The sequence below is a fragment of the Thamnophis sirtalis genome, unplaced genomic scaffold (genome assembly GCF_051295495.1).
Source record: "Thamnophis sirtalis isolate CommonGarterSnake01/CBP01778 unplaced genomic scaffold, rThaSir2_p1.2 scaffold_4, whole genome shotgun sequence".
Taxonomy (NCBI): Eukaryota; Metazoa; Chordata; class Lepidosauria; order Squamata; family Natricidae; genus Thamnophis; species Thamnophis sirtalis.
The window spans coordinates 27,199,392-27,216,350 of record NW_028261384.1 but is presented as its reverse complement, the minus strand read 5'-3'; the positions used below and the strand labels follow the sequence as shown (position 1 = coordinate 27,216,350).

At 35.6% G+C, this 16,959-nt stretch overlaps 1 protein-coding gene across 1 annotated transcript in view; it reads right to left on the bottom strand.

Moving 5' to 3' along the window:
- Nucleotides 1-4,566: 4,566 nt before the first annotated feature.
- The window catches only part of MRC1 (mannose receptor C-type 1), a 64,134-nt gene continuing 51,741 nt past the window's right edge, over nucleotides 4,567-16,959 (bottom strand). Inside the window, exons 24-30 of the mRNA XM_087712663.1 lie at nucleotides 16,385-16,614; nucleotides 13,716-13,881; nucleotides 12,010-12,159; nucleotides 10,151-10,267; nucleotides 8,331-8,498; nucleotides 6,844-6,885; nucleotides 4,567-5,959 (exon numbers count right to left, since the gene is read on the bottom strand). Coding sequence (XP_087568789.1) covers nucleotides 5,709-5,959; nucleotides 6,844-6,885; nucleotides 8,331-8,498; nucleotides 10,151-10,267; nucleotides 12,010-12,159; nucleotides 13,716-13,881; nucleotides 16,385-16,614 — 1,124 coding nt within the window. The 3' untranslated portion in view covers nucleotides 4,567-5,708. The remainder of the gene's footprint in view (nucleotides 5,960-6,843; nucleotides 6,886-8,330; nucleotides 8,499-10,150; nucleotides 10,268-12,009; nucleotides 12,160-13,715; nucleotides 13,882-16,384; nucleotides 16,615-16,959) is intronic.

The window sequence follows — 16,959 nt, the reverse complement described above, 5'->3', positions numbered from 1 at the left end:
TGTAGGATAGTGAAGTTAAGGCTGAAAATCTGGCCTGCTCTTTCCCTCTCTTTCTTTCTTTCTTTCTTTCTTTCTTTCTTTCTTTCTTTCTTTCTTTCTTAAAAATATTGTATGATAGTCATCCAGAATATCTAATCCCATTGATTTCTATTCCTATTGATTCAGTAGAAAGACAGAGAGGGAGTTGTAAACTAGAAATAAACTAGAAATATTTTGTATTTTGTGATAAAATGTTAGTTTGTTTGATATGTTTGAAATGAACATGTAGTCCTAAATACATGGCCAAAATTGGGACTTAAACTTCTATCAGTATAAGTGAGTTTCTCCCTATTTCACAAACTTTTTTGCTAAAAACTCACACTGTTGTTGAGTGAATCTAGCTTACTCCATTGATTTTGCCTGTTGGAAACTAAATAGAAAAGTCGCAAATGGCAATCACATGATCCTAGGATACTGCAAATGTCATAAATACATCCTAATTGCTAAGTACCTAAGTTTTGTGATAGTGGGAATGCTAGAATCATATGGAAATCAGTTGTAAGTTATTTTTTTTCAGTGCCATTCTAACTTTGAACAATGAGTGGTTGTAAGTCAAGGAGAACCTGTAATAGATTAAAGAGTCAAAATGATTAATGGTAGGCTTCTAAGAAATCTGTAGTTTCTGAGCTCTGTCTACACACTTTGGCAGTATGGTACATACAATATTATGTACAATAGGTGGTAAATCTGAAAAAATTATTTAATGGTCAAAACCTCATTATTAAAAATATAATAGTTTTACTGACTCATAAAAGGTAAAGGTTTCCCCGCACATACATGCTAGTCGTTTGCGGCTCTAGGGGGCGATACTCATCTCTGTTTCAAAGCTGAAGAGTCAGCGCTGTCCGAAGATGTCTCTGTGGTCATGTGGCTGGCATGACTAAATGCTGAAGGTACACGGAGTGCTGCTACCTTCCCACCAAATGTGGTTCCTATTTTTCTATTTGCATTTTGTACATGCTTTCAAATTGCTAGGTTGGCAGAAGCTGGGACAAGTAATGGGAGGTCATTCCATTACATGGCACTAGGAATTCAAACTGCTGAACTGCCAACTTTCTGATCAACAAGCTCAGCGTCTTAGCCACTGAGCCACCGCGTTACCATTACTGTCTCATAGCAGTTGCCAAAAGCGAATTTGGAGGACAGGAGGTTGACTGAAAACTATGGAAAGGGATTGGGGGGAAAAATCAAAATAAAGCACCTTAGTCAAAATAAGCCCCACAAAGGGATAGGTGGAATCAAGATAATGCAAGACCTATTGAAAAGTGAATGAGTCCAACTTAAAAATTAGTGACATAAATCAGTGGTACAATCAATGCTGCCAAGTTGGGAATTAACAAGATAAAGATTGACCCAGTCTAAGAGAAACCATTTATCTTTCGGAATGCTGTGAAGTACTCTTGAGACAAAATGGATTGTATTTTATTTGAATCCATTTGAATTTTTTCAGAACGTACTTGACAGTCAAGTGCTCTAATCAGTGGTGGGATTCAAATAATTTAATAACTGGTTCTCTGCTCTAATGACCAACTGGGTAGGCAGGGCTCGGTGGTCATGTAATTGGGTGGGCATGGCCAACTCAATGTCACTCAAGTCGATGGGTGCTTTGCCTTAGCTGTTACAATGTAATTCTCCTTGTCTCCCATCTCCTGAATAGGTGCGAACTGGCTGAATCCCACCACTGGCTCTAATGCAGAAAACCAAAAGCAAATTTCTCAACCTCAGCAACTTTAAGATATGTGAATTGTCAGTCCCAGAATTCCCCAGATGGCATTGAAGAATTCCCCAGGTTTGATTATATGAAGAATCAAAATAAATTAGAATTGCTTTTAAATAAGTTATCAAGAAGTGCTCTACTCCAGAAGTTACAAAACTGTGATTCATAAATATTTTAGATATAAACATATTGCAAGCAGAACAGTATTGCTTTATGATAAAATTTTGTATGGCAAGAATCAGAAACAGTTAAATATAAGTATCCCTCTTTCAAGAGAATCAACTTGTAAGTACTTTTCCACTAGGTCTAGCTTAGTGAAGACAAACCCCTTCAGCAATCATTCTCAGAATTCAGAAATGAATAGGACAGGAAGTGATTGTAAAGGATGTGGACTGTAGAAAGTGATCATCATGGATTTTACTGTAGATAGGGAACTATTTTTTTGACAAAAATAAATTGCTGATGCGGGAGGAGGAAGAACAGAACATTCTTCCGTAAGTTTTCATTCATATTTTTGACATTGCATAATAACACTTCACAATCATTGGGATTCTGACAATAAGACTGATCATGCAAGTGGAAGATCATTGTGAGACAGAATCTGCACTTCCTCCTTTCAAATTCATCTGTATAATCTAAGGTGTCCATGTTATTGATAACATAGATACAGGTAGTCATCCCCATCCTACTATCATTTAGTGACAGTTTGAAGTTTACAACAAAAAATGAAAAAGTGACTTACACTTACAACCATTGCAGCATCCCATGGTAATGTGGTTGACATTTGGCAACTGGCATGTATTTATAATGGCTGAATTGCCAGGGGTCATTTGATCACAATTTTTAACTTTCCCAACCAGCTTCTGATAAGCAAAGTCAATGGGGAAATCAGATTTGCTTAATAGTCAAATTATTCATTTAACAACTGCAATGATACACTTAACTGTGTCAAATGGGGCAAACCATACATAACTGTCTTGCTTAGCAACTGTAAATTTGGACTCAACTGTAGTTATGTGAACTGCCTATAAAGGTCTTCGGTGCAATAGTACAAATTTTATTGAGAAGTCCAGCTGAATAAGTTCAACTTCTGAATTCTCATATGTGCAGGGAGAAGAGGTGGAAGGAGGTTCAAAGCAAGTACTAGAATATTCTCTTCCCATCTGTACTTGAATACCTTGAACACATCATTAATACTCAAACCTGGATTCTGAGAATGCTGATAAGCCCAGAGACTGCTTTGTAAAGTTAATAATAGCAATAGCAATAGCAATAGCAGTTAGACTTATATACCGCTTCATAGAGCTTTCAGCCCTCTCTAAGCAGTTTATAGAGTCAGCATATTGCCCCCAACAATCCGGGTCCTCATTTTACCCACCTCGGAAGGATGGAAGGCTTGAGCCGGTGAGATTTGAACAGCCGAACTGCAGAACTGCAGTCAGCTGAAGTAGCCTGCAGTGCTGCATTTAACCACTGTGCCACCTCGGCTCTAGGCTGGTGTTTTAAAAAATGTCCCATGTTCCACTTAAAGAAAAAATTAACACAGTAAGTTAAGTTAACCCATTAATGTTGCTTGGGACCAAAAGATTGATAGTTATCAAGGCAGGGTGTCGAAAATAAAAACTTATTTAGATTCCCTTCATCAAATTACTCTTCTGATTAATGGAAGTTTGTAAATAGATTAAAAATGTAAAAGAGGTCATATTTAGTAACAATATTCACATTATAATATGCATGCTGAGATTGAGAATTTGGAAGTTTTCACATTTGGAGGTGAATTTTATTGTAAATTATGATTCAATTCACAAAATCAGCATTCAACTTGGAGTATACATATCTGTTGCTGTTTATTGTAAGAAAAAGCAGAGATGATCTAAGTAATATTTTTGTTCATTTATATTTGAGAAGGTGAATCCATTAAACTCTCTTTAACATTTACATTGAGCAACATTTACAGCTTGAAAACAGTACAATTTCATATGGTCCCTCTTTAGATATACAAAGCACTAAAATATCTTCTGAGTTATTCTAAGCATCAATGAATAGTTTCAAATACACTTTTGATACAAATGGAGAAGGAAAATTTCAGATTTATTGAAACAGTCAATTATTTCATCATATGAATTTTAAAATTATATAAAATGAATGTATAATGTGTGGAAATAATTACAGGATTAAAATCACATGCCATAATGATAGAGTTAAGTTTCACTTCTCCTTTCTTTTTGAGAGTTTCTTTTTCTCTGCATAGTCCTAATGTAGCAGATCATATATCCCAAAATTCTGAACAGATGATTGGAAAGTAAGATGAGACCCTTAAGATCAAGGCTATGGACATTTGTTGCTTATCTATCTACTTATCATATCTACCCTTGTTTCCAAAGATTTGTTCAAGATCAGGGATATAACTCATATGTTTCCCCATTTTTCCTCTGGCAAGGTTTAGGTGGAAATACCATGGAATAAATGTAAAAAAGCAGTCAACAACGCAACATATCTAAGATGGCATCTGCATAAACCCCAAAATGAAAAATACTTTTTAATGGCCTAAATCTCTCAGCTATTTGATACAAGGATATCTGAAAGATTTGAGGCCATTTTAAAAATGATTAAAATTACAATCCATGAAATATGCCAAGTCATGTAGTGACACCGAAAATGACTGCTTCCCCAAAGTTTAGCAAGTTAAAACAAGCTCAAATAAAGGTGACAAGTCATACCAAGATATGTATTGAAATTTCTAGTCTGGAAAAAAGATGGTGGAAAGGAAATTGTGTTTGAATACTGTACATGAAAGTATATCAAAGAGAAAATGTTACATAATTAATTTTATTGTAGTAACTGACCAGCATACAGAGAAGATAGTCACAAACTATTTTGCACTGCCCCAAAACTAGAACCAGAAATAATGTTCATGGAAATTAAAACTTTGTGATGGTCCAATGGAAAGTTAAAGGTTGTTGTTGGTTTTCCATCTCTGGAGGTTTTTAAGAAGATATTTTAACCTCTTCAGATTGGTCTAATTGATTTTCCTGTGTAGGACAAAGGGTAAGATTAGATGATCCTCTGGAACCTTAGTTGTTCCTTGGGATCCGTTCCAATTCTACCAGTTGATTATATGAATCTAATCTGAAATTCTTCCTGTAATACTAATATAAGGCCAATACTTTGGTATGCAATTTGCAGGCTTCTTGTTGAATAACAATTTGAGCATATGATGATGTTACAGAAATATATATTAGATACATTTGCATTTGCAAATTTGCTACTGATTTAAGAAGCACAGCACATACAATAAAGCAATTAAATATTTCAGTAGAATCTTAGATCTGCTTTCCCAATAGGGAATATATCAAAATTTGCTATGTACTCATTTATTGAATTTAAATCTTGCTATCCAATAATCAAATGATGTAATCCTGTGAATAATTTAGACAAAGGCAAATTTAGTGATGCGAATAGAAGGAACCAACTACAATACTTCTCCAGACAAGACACTTTTTCATATCTCTTATTTATTAGGCCCTTCAAGTTCACGTAAATTATTCCATTATTTTTGTTTCACGAATTCAGCATTAGAATATAGCTTACTGACTCAGTAATGTAGTTCTGTTGTTCTTTCCTCTCCCCCTCCACTCTCCCCCCGGTACCAGAAATACCATCAAATTTAGCGGTTGCAATGTTTTCCTCCAACTGCAGTATGAATTTGAGAATAGATCTTCACTTAAATGTTGCATGTTGCCTCTTGTTATCCAACAATTTAGCTATTGGTAGTATTGTTACTTTGAATGCAAAGCAGCTGCATTACTTAGTGTCTGTATAATATGTAGCAAAAATGCTGAAACAGATATGATCATTGTAATTATTTTGTCAATTTCACAATTAGAATGTGATAGTGTGCTTTCAGAACTCAGTGTTTATTAAACAAGAGACAGTTTAGATTGTTGCCAGACTAATTGGTTGCCTGTTCATTCTTCTCCATGTTCATGACCAGATCTATTCCATCGCTAGTTGTTGGAGAAGCTCCACCAGTAAAATAAAAAGAATTCTCAAAATTGTTCTCTATCAAGCCATGCTGATTCCTTTTCTTATAAAAATAGAAACTTGTGAGAGCAGCTCCGGAAACAATGAGGATCACTAGCACCACTACAATGATAGTTTTGTTGTGGGTTGGTGAAGGAATGACATCTGTCTTTCTTGATTCTGTAAATAAATGCAGGATAATCACAACACAACATTTAGGAAAATTCCTCTTAACATAGTTGGATCTAGTCCTTCAAAGACCGCTGAGTACCATTCCTCCCCATTTATTTTTTTCAATAACATTGTGGGATAGCTAAACAAGAATCCAGTGAGCTTGGAAGTCATGTGGCATTTGAATGCATTTCTTGGTTGTTTGTCCAATACTGTAACATCAATACTAAAACATCACCATATTAGACCAATATGAAGCTTACCCCAGATCTATCTGACCCTCACTTTGGTCCAAGTTTCTTCCTTGACTCAGCTTTACCTAAAACAGGAAAAAGCTCCCCCCTGCCTTTAAAGTGAAGCTGAATCTAATTTCATTTCATTTATTGAATTTCTGTGCCGCCCAATCCTGAAGGATTCATTGGTGAGAACTTCAGTTAGATCCTGTTTCCCAGCTTCTGTGCTTAAGTGACATTTAATTATTTCTTTCCTCCTCTCCCAAAAGGATAAATGTTTGAACAATATTCTAACTGGTGCACTCTGATTGTATTAGATCAAAACTCATGTGAATTGGGAATGATACATATTTTGTTTTAATACTTCTAAATACATCAGGTTGAAGGAAACTGAAAGATTCATTTCTCTGGCACTGTATTTTCAGAAAGGCAACGAAAACAGTCCCACATCTTAATATTCAAATTGAATCAGCTAATTGAGAAATTGATTTGAAAATATAATAATATAAAATTAATTATTTTAAGATATATGAGAGACTGGAAAGAGAGAGAAAGACAGACAGGCAGGCAGGCAGGAAGGAAGGAAGGCAGGTAGTAGGTGACAGAAAGATATGTTTCACATCTGAGTTTTAAAATTATTTACTGTATATAAATTCTTACCTTTGTTTTCTAGTATCTTCTTAGTAGGTACTGTTTCAACAACTTAAAAGAAGAGAAATATTATGAATTATATTATGTTTAGAGTCCTTTATATTTCAGTGCTTATAGGCAGAACAAATTCAGTTTCTTCATAAACTATCATTGGAATTATCAATTATCACAAACTGAATTTTGTATAAATACAAGGTAATACAATAGTCAAAAGGATAGATGCAGTTTCAGGTTTTACCAATAGAAATATAGTTCATAGGAAGCAAAATTCCCACTACATTCTGCACCAGTCTGGCTTGTCTGTTAATACTGGGAAATGCTGCTAATGTGTAGCTTTGAGGAAAAGAAATAAGAAATCTGACCTTAATCACATCCAGGTGCTAGGCAAAAAAAACAAAAAAACAAAAAACCAGTGGCATTAAAGAGCAGGAAAGCAGATTCTGGTGGAATATTAGAAAAGACGTCCTAATCAGTGGTCACTCAAAAATTTTTACTAACGGTTCTGTGAGCATGGCTTGGTGGGCTTGGCAGAGGAAGGATACTGAAAAATCTATGTTCCCTCCTGATCAGCTGGGACTCGGGAGGCAAAGAATAGATGTGGGCAGGGGCTAGTTAGAGGTGGTATTTACCGGTTCTCTGAACTACTCAAAATTTCCGCTACCAGTTCTCCAGAACTGGTCAGAACCTGATGAATACCACCTCTGATCCTAATAGCAAGACAGTTCAGTATAAGGTCCAATTACCAAGGGAGTTCCCCTTCACTTCTTATATTCAAGCAAAGGCTGAACAGCCACCAGTTTGGATGCTATAATCTGGATTCATACCGCAATAAAAACATTAAAGTGTAAGGTGAAAAATCATGGACTCCCCATAAATCTTCTTGCTTGAAACCTTTGAGGAGACTTATGATTCATCCCTTTACAAAATTTCAGAGGTGCTGATTTTTCTTTCTCTCTTTCTCTTCCCATGGATATCTATTATTGCCAGTACAGGTCACATAAAATGCAGTTTGGAGGTTGGGTTAGGTGAATTAACTGGATTTTTTTTCTAGACTGATTTCATTTAAGTTCAAGATAAATATCATCATATAGTTGCTGATGTATACTTATATCCTATTTGCTCCATGGGTGGTATTCAGCAGGTTCTGCCAGTTCTAGAGAACCAGTAGTGGAAATTTTGATTAGTTTGTAAAATCAGTAAATACCATCTCTGACTGGCCCTGCTCCCCATCTATTCTCTGCCTCCTGAGTCCCAGCTGATTGGAGAAAATTGAGATTTTGCAGTAACCTTCCCCTGCCACACCCACCAAGCCATGCCCACTAAGCCACCCCACCACAGAACCAGTACTAAAAATAAATAAATGAATCCCACCACTGATTTGCTCCCTTTCTCCTTCTCATTTTCAATTATGTTGTGAACAAAAAGGCCAAATGGAGAAAAGCTAGCAAAATAAAATGATTAAATAGAATAATAAAAATATACAACACATTACTTACTTTTTGGTTTTTTACAAATATATCCCTGATATGAATTGCAATAAACATTATTCCAAACCCCATTTGAAGCAAACATTTGTACACAGTGTTCATCATTCTGACTTGAACGTTCTTCGGTGTTCCAGTTGACAAAGTTCACAGCAGTATTGTCAAGCCATAACCAATCACCTAATGTTGAGTTAGAAAATACACTGAGATAATCAGCTCTAGCAATGTATTCCCTCTTTCCTTCTTTTTTTTTCTTTCTTTCTTTCTTTCTTTCTTTCTTTACTTACTTACTTACTGACTTACTTACTTACTTACTTACTTACTTACTTATACTTAGCCTATTTTATGATTAAGTGCCTGATTCAATTAAAATACCTCTAGATTTAAACAAAAGTAAAGAAATTCAGTCATGTACATTATCTATAGCTATATGCTGCAGTTATTAGAAATTTAAATTTGTTTTAATTTGCTTGTAAAAATAAAGCAGGAAGACTCTTTCCTGACCACATAGAATATAGCATTTTGAAATATTATTTTCTTTTGCCAATTTAATAAAATGAGGATGGGTTTTTTTTGTTCATTCGGGCTTAAATAATTAGGCAGAACAAAGTCATGTGCCAATTTTTTAAACCATGTTATTTAAATTTGTCAAACTGTTGAATTTATAAATGTACAGAGCCATGAATCATAAATTACAAAGCATAAAGTTAGATTGATACATTACTCTAAGGCAAAAATATTTTTTTCAGACAAAGTCCTTATTTTGTGTATTGTATAATATGCCAAGGGTACATGCAAAAACATTAGTAGGCCAGGTCCAAAAAAAAAGGGAGGATGAACTATGGGTATCCATAGAGGTATCAATGGACAGCACACAGTGAAATATCACTTTGCAAACTCTGCCTCTTTCATACTTAGCATATCACATACAATGGTGGACCTTCAGTTATGATGACATAATATCTTTTTTCTCATTTGTATGAGCTTATCACAAAACAAGTGGCTATAACACAAATAAATTTGATGTCATGTTATGTTTTATTTATTTAGAAAATTTATATGGGTGCCCACGCACTCAATGACTCTAGGCAGCTTACAAAAATAAAAACCCAATATAGAAACAATAAAAATGATAAACCCCCCGCCCCCCCCCGTTGCCACTTTAAATGTTTAATTGTTAATTTATGTATAATTAAAGTTATATTACCGTAATTACTTTTGGGGAAAACTCTCAGGGTACTCTAAAAGCTTTTAGGGAGCAGATAGAATGTGTTCCTTCAAGCCAAAACCAAGTCCTTTTACTTTAACCTAATGGGTAAATGTACTCATTTTGCATTTAGTATTTGATGCATTTTTTTTTCAGAGCAGGACATGTAACAAAATGCCCTGTGATGTATTGAAAGTGAGCTGTAGACTCAAATTCCCAGCAGAATCAATGAAACACTTAAGCATACGTGCATACCCCACCTACAAATTCCTACTGACTGATACTATAAAAAACCCACCTCTGCATTGAATACTCTGGCACTGACTCATCTGCCAGTTAGCTAAATAAATTAATAATGTATTTTATTTTGAGAAGCATTAGACTATGACTGTGTGAAATATCTCAAGTATGCTTTCTTATTTTTTCTTAACTTTTTGAGTTATATTTTGAGTTATAATTAGAAGTCATTACAATGTCTACATTTTTCTCTGTTTTCTTATTAATATTACAAGGAAAAATTGTAAGGAGCAATCAAACTGATATTTGCCAGAAAATTCAACTGTGATTATAATAAAACATTCACAATGCAAACCGCACTGAGCTTAAAACTTAAATTAAAATATACCATTTAAGTTTTTGAACATTCCTATCCAAAATGCTTGGGATTTGCTTTCAAGATTTTCTGTAAATTCTGTTAGAAAGTTTGCTTCAGCTGAATCCATTACTGAAACCAGAGAGGCATCTGTAAAAAAAAAACAAAAAAAAAACAAACCATCAAACACGCTCAGAGAAAATACTACTTGAATAATTTTTTGACCCATAACAAGTTGAGTAGCTAATTAAAAGAAATATTTTGTTTAACATCAAAACATGGTTTTTCTTTTATTCCCCACTTTTTTATGTATGGATGTCCTGATCAAGCCAATCACTTAAATTTTCAAATAAAGAACACACATGTCAAGCCGGCCTCTCTCAGCAACCAAGAAAGAAACCACTTAATTCCATTTTGCAGAATTAAGAGTACTTTTACTGGTTATGAAAAGATAAAAATGATAATACATCTATAACCACTATGTTATTTTCTCTCAGACATTGCGCAAAATGCAGAAAAAGAGTAAGCAGTGGTAAACAAAAGAAATTAAAGCAGGAATTAAGAGGGAAATTAACTCTAGTTTATAGCAACACAGTGCTATATTGTATATTCTTATATATTTATATTTCTACAAACTATCCTTACTTTCTCTGATTCTGCACAGCAATTTATAAATTGCTTTTTTAAAATTGTTCTCTTTCTAAGCATCTTATCAATTTTTTCCATTGACAAATTTCTTGGGCTTCCTCTTCTTCCCCATTTATTCATTTACCTCATATTAAAAACTATAAGTTTTGAGATTACAATCTTATTCATTCCCTCTCAACCCTGCTCATTGTTCTTCTTTCATATTTCTATTGTATTGGTCACTTAATTTTGTATTCAATCCCCACTCCTTCAGTACCCACTCTAACTGCATGCAATTTATCTTTATGTTTCTACAATAGAAATTGTTTTGCGCATGCGCAGAACTGAAAAATAAGATGGTGGCAGCAACCAGGGAACTGGTTCAGGGGCGTGGCAGGCCTGGGTCACTGCCGGTTCCAGCAACCCAGGCTGCCAAACCACTACCGGTTTGGCCAAACCGATCTGAACCAGTAGGAACCCACCACCAAACAGTGTGCTGCAGGTATAAAAAAGGCAAAGTAGTCCTAGATTGCATCAATAGAGGGACAGTTTCAAGATCATATGAAAAGATAATAGTACTTTATACTGCACTGGTGGGACCACATTTGGAATATTGCATCCAGTTGTGGTTACCGCAATTTAAAAACAATGTTGAGATCCTAAAAATAATGTAGAAAAGAACAACAAAGATGATAAGGGGTCTAGAGACTAAACCATAAAATGAAAAATTTAGAGAACTAGGTATCTTCATCTATTGAAAAGAAGGATTAGAGATGATATGATAGCTGTAGTTTAGTCTGTCCTTTAAGTAAACTTAGTTTCACTGCAACTATGCAGTTTCGTAGTTCTTCCAGTACTTGAGGATCTATCACAGAGAAATCAGGAATGACCTATTCTCTAAAATACCTGAAAGTAGGACAAGAAGTAATTGGTGGAAGATTAGAGATCCAACCTAGAACTAACTAGAAATTTCTCAACAGTAAAAACAATTAATCAATTGAATGACTTCTCTCTGAAAGTTGTGGATGCTCCATCACTGGAGGGTTTTAAGAAGAGCCTGGACATTTGTCCAGAACTTATAAGGTCTCCTTCTCAAGTAGGGACTAGAAGGCCTCTAAGATCCCTTTCCATCCTATTATTCTATGTTCTAAGGTATCCACATCCTTTCTATTAAAATATTTGCAAATCTTAGTATTTCTTCAATAATTGTTTCTTCTGCTTTAAAATAAAGTCAGGTATTATAATTAGTGAATGGGAACACTTACCTAGTTGCAAACAAGCTAATGATGCCTTTGGCCAATTCATCTTTGATGAGGCTTCAAAATGATAGCAATGACCACGGAATGGAATCCAAGATTTCTCCACTGCAATTGGGCAGATTCCTGGTTCTTGAGGTGGTAAAGTAGGTGGAAACACTGTTTTTAAAAAGCAATACAATTTTTAATTTTTATTAATTTATTGAGAGATTATTATGAGAAACTATGTCAAAACTACAGTGTTTTTAGTAAGCATCCTTGTTCTTTTTTACATTTTTTAATGCTACTGTTAATTATTTTTTAATTTTGCACCAACACAAGAAAATAGAGATAGAGCTTTAATTAGGTCATTGTGGTCACTATCTTCACACGTCTACAAATATACACTCACTGATCTATGCCCTGCAGGGTGTACAACTATTCCTAATACGCTATTTTATGGCACACAATCATTGACTCCAAATATAGATCACAAAACTGAAAGAATGCAGCATGTGAAACATAATTGTGTTCCATTGTAGTCTTTTAAAGTCAACCTACTTAAAGGGCAGACTAAATTTGCCAGTCTCTTTCCTCCTTAAACTGTTATAATTCAGAAACTGGCTTAACTAGCATAAAAAGGCAGAAGTCTTCTCATCCAGTTAAGGTTTAAGGGACAGGTCATCTCCTAAATATCATCTACACAGGTTGCATTTATTGATCTATTTTACATATTAGAATTTTATCCTTCCTTTATTACTTTTTAGGCAGCTCTAAGTGACAAACATATCTAATACTACTTATGCCTCGTATTTTCCCCACAACAACAACACTGTAAGGTGAATCGGGCTGAGAGAGAGTGACTGGTGCAAAGTCACACATCTGGCTTTTGAGCCTAGAACTCCCAGTCTCCTGGTTTCTAGACGCTGCATTTCAACTATCACAAGAGCCAAGGTGGCGCAGTGGTTAAATGCAGCACTGCAGGCTACTGCTAGATCAGCAGGTCAGCGGTTCAAATCTCACCGGCTCAGGGTTGACTCAGCCTTCCATCCTTCCGAGGTGGGTAAAATGAGGACCCAGATTGTTGGGGGCAATATGCTGACTCTCTGTAAACCGCTTAGAGAGGCCTGAAAGGCCTATGAAGCGGTATATAAGTCTACTGCTATTGCTACATCAAATAGTCTCTTCAGTCTGTGATCTCTTTTAAGTTTTTGCAAGCATGAATACCCCTACATCAGAGAAGTAAAATTTGGAATTCCACCCCCTTTCCCCACATTGCAGAATTACAATTCTTAGCAAGCATCAATATTATTCATGCTGACAAAGACTGCTCGGCATGTAGTTCAGGAATATTTTACTATGTCCAGTCTATAATAGTCTTTAAAAATGACCTGTGTGCAAAACGCCACAGCTTAAATGGAAGTATATCCCCTGTAAAACATAATCTAGATGTCTATGCCACTGTTTCTAAATTATTCTGAGTCAAGATTGACTCAGCTTTCCATCCTTCAGTGGTTGATAAAATGAAGACACAGATTATTGGGGGCAATATGCTGACCTTGTAAACCACTTAGAGAGGACTGTAAAGCACTGTGAACTAATATATAAGTCTAAGCACTATTGCTATTCCAATTTGTGGTACTCCAACATACCTACAAGATGCTAAGGTTAGGGAAAAGTGCTTTAGTCTGAATATGAAACCATTAAGAAAAATGTTGACCTATCCTTTAACTTACCTTTGGGATATTTGCAAAGAGGAAAATACTTTATGTTGCATGAGTCGGTCTTCCAGGTCCCATCCAAGTCCATGAAAACGCAGCCTAATTTTTGTTTTGGTTCATTTGCTGCCCAATTAGTATACTTCATCCTGAATTTATCAATCCATATGTATTGCCCACTAGTCTAAAAAACCAATCAACAAAAAACACACATTGAATGACATGTTTCTTATGAGATACACTAATCTGAGCATGTTGGGCTGTTCTAGGATTACAATACAATACAATAGCAGGGTTGGAAGGGACTTTGGAGGTTTTCTTTCTAGTCCAAACCCTATATCATTTCAGACAAATGGTTATACAACATCTTCTTAAAGACTTCCAGTATTGGGGCATACACAACTTCTGGAGGCAAGCTGTTCCACTGATTAATTGTTCTAACTGTCAGGAAATTTCTCTTCGGTTCTAAGTCGCTTCTCTCCTTGATTAGTTTCCACCCATTACTTCTTGTTCTACCCTCAGGTGTCTTGGAGAATAGTTTAACTCCCTCTTCTTTGTGTCAACCCCTGAGATATTGGAACACCACTATCATGTCACCCCCTAGTCCTTCTTTTCTTCAAACTAGACATACCCAGTTCCTGCAACTGTTCCTCATATATTTTAGTCTCCAGACCCCTAATCATCTTTGTTGCTCTTCTCTGCACTCTTTCTAGAGTCTCCACATCTTTTTACATCATGGCGACCAAAACTGAATGCAGTATTCCAAGTGTGGCCTTACCAAGGCGTTATAAAGTGGTATTAATACTTCACATGATCTTGATTCTATCCCTCTGTTTATGCAGCGTAGAACTGTGTTGGCTTTTTTGGCAGCTGCTGCACACTGCTGGCTCATATTTAAATGGTTGTACACTAGGATTCCAAGATCCCTCTCACAGTTACTACTATTGAGCAAGGTACCACTATACTGTACCTGTGCCTTTCATTTTTATTGCCTAAATGTAGAACCTTACTTTTTTCACCATTGAAATTCATTTTGTTAGATAGTACTCAATGTTCAAGTTTGTCAAGATCCTTCTGTATCTTAAGCCTATCTTCTGGCGTGTTGGCTATTCCTGCCATCTTGGTGTCATCTGCAGATTTGATGAGTTCCCCATTTATCTCCTCATCCAGATCATTGATGGAGATGTTGAAGAGTACTGGGCCTAAAACAGAGTCTTGGGGTACTCCACTGCATACCTCCCTCCATGTAGATACAATTCCATTGAGGACTACACATTGAGTGTGGTTGGCCAGCCAGTTACAAATCCATCTGGTGGTGATGCTGTCTAATCCACATTTTTTTCACTTTATCTAGTAGTAGGTTATGGTCCACTTTATCAAATGTCTTGCTGAAGTCCAAGTAAATTATATCGGCGGCATCCCTCTGGTACACTAACTTTGTCACTTTGTCGAAGAATGCAATAAGATTAGTCTGACATGATTATAGGAATATTACATTATTGTTTCACTGGAAACAGATCCTGTCAGAATTTAGTCTTTACTTGCAGTAACAACAGTAATTCAATTTGAAATACAAATAGTAAAGTAAATGCAATGTTGGTTTTTACAAATGATTTCACAAGAGCCCCAATCCTTCCTGCTTGCTGTCATGAACCAAGAGAAGTCTTTGATTTCAAATTCCAGTTCCCAATATTTTTTCCAAATGTTCATGAAGTCACATAATAAGTTTAGCTTATTAATAAACTCTGACTTGGTTAAAAGTTTTGAGCAGTGGAAAGAACAAGAACTGCTTCATGGTAAGGTTTGCTTACTTCATTATTTGGTTTGTTCTGAGAATCCACATGCTATATATACATGGTTGCACCTGGCCACTAAGAGTATGTTTAACAAATACATGATTAAAAATACTGGCATATTACCAATATGTTTCAGGGTGGAATTCAAAGTGCTGGTAATTACCAATTAAGCCCTACATAGTTTGGGACCATGGAACCTGAGAGAACATCTTTTTCCAAGATTTTCTATCTGTCCAATTAGATCAAATAGAATAGGCATGCTGCAGATCCCATCAGCCAAAAAATATCAGCTGATGGGGACTAGACGATCAGTTTTTTTCTGCAGCAGCCCCTGTTGCGTGGAACCTCTTCCGTCTGGATATCAGAATGTCCCCAACTCTGTTAGCCTTCTGCAAAGTTTGAAAGACTTGAGTCTGTTCGTGAGCCCTGCCTCCTGGCTATATTGTTAACAGGCCATATGTTTTGCTTTGAATGAACTTGAATTAGAAATCTTTATGTTTTTTAGTGTTTTAATGGTTTTTACTGTTTTTGTTCTTTTAAAACATTTTTTTCTAATTTTAACTATAATATACATTTCTGAACTGTGAGCCATCCAGAGTCATTTGCTGAAATGGGTCACAATAGAAATCGAATCAAATCAACAAATAAATAAGTAAATATCGGTATGTGTGAATTCAGACTTTAGTCTGGGAGAGCAAGTCATATTATATTGATCTGTAGCAAATACCGTAGTCATTTCATTAATTTATGATAGTTTTCTAATTTTCATTTCCACTGAATGGAACAAGTACCACCCAAAATTAACAGCATATTCTTGAATGCTCCACAATAAACAAACAAAAAGAATTATGAATAGATGGAACTTTATGGACCAATAGAATTTGCATTTACCAGATTACTGTTGAGGCCAAGCCATACAATCCTTTTTTGTTTTAGTAATCTTAGCCAGATATATGAGAGGCCAAAGGGATCTAAAATGCTAGCAAGACTTGAGTCTCTCCTTTCACAACTTTTTTTTGCTTCTTCCCATGTCATTTTGGCTTCTATGACGAAGTAGGTGCTATTTCGATAACGGAGACGTTGCTCTGGGGTGGTGGATGGAACAAAAGAATATTTGGGGTCTACAAAAGAAAAAGAACATTGTAAGGCTCTTTTCAAAACTATGAAGACATAAAATGCAAAATGAGAAAACCTGTTTTTAGACATACAGTGGAAATGATATTTGGGGTAAAATGATACTTGTTTTGGGAAAGTTGGGCATAAAATGGGAAATGTGTTTTTTATTTCAGGGTCAAAACAGACAGCCCCCCCCCCCTTGAAGAAGCCCACTGCTCCCTGTTGTTGTTGTTGTTGTTTAATTTCATGACTGGGTAATAAATGTGATACCTCCATACTTCTTAGCTGGACTAATGCAATTCATTCTGCATGGGACTGACCTTGAAGATCACTCAGAAGTTACAGTTAGT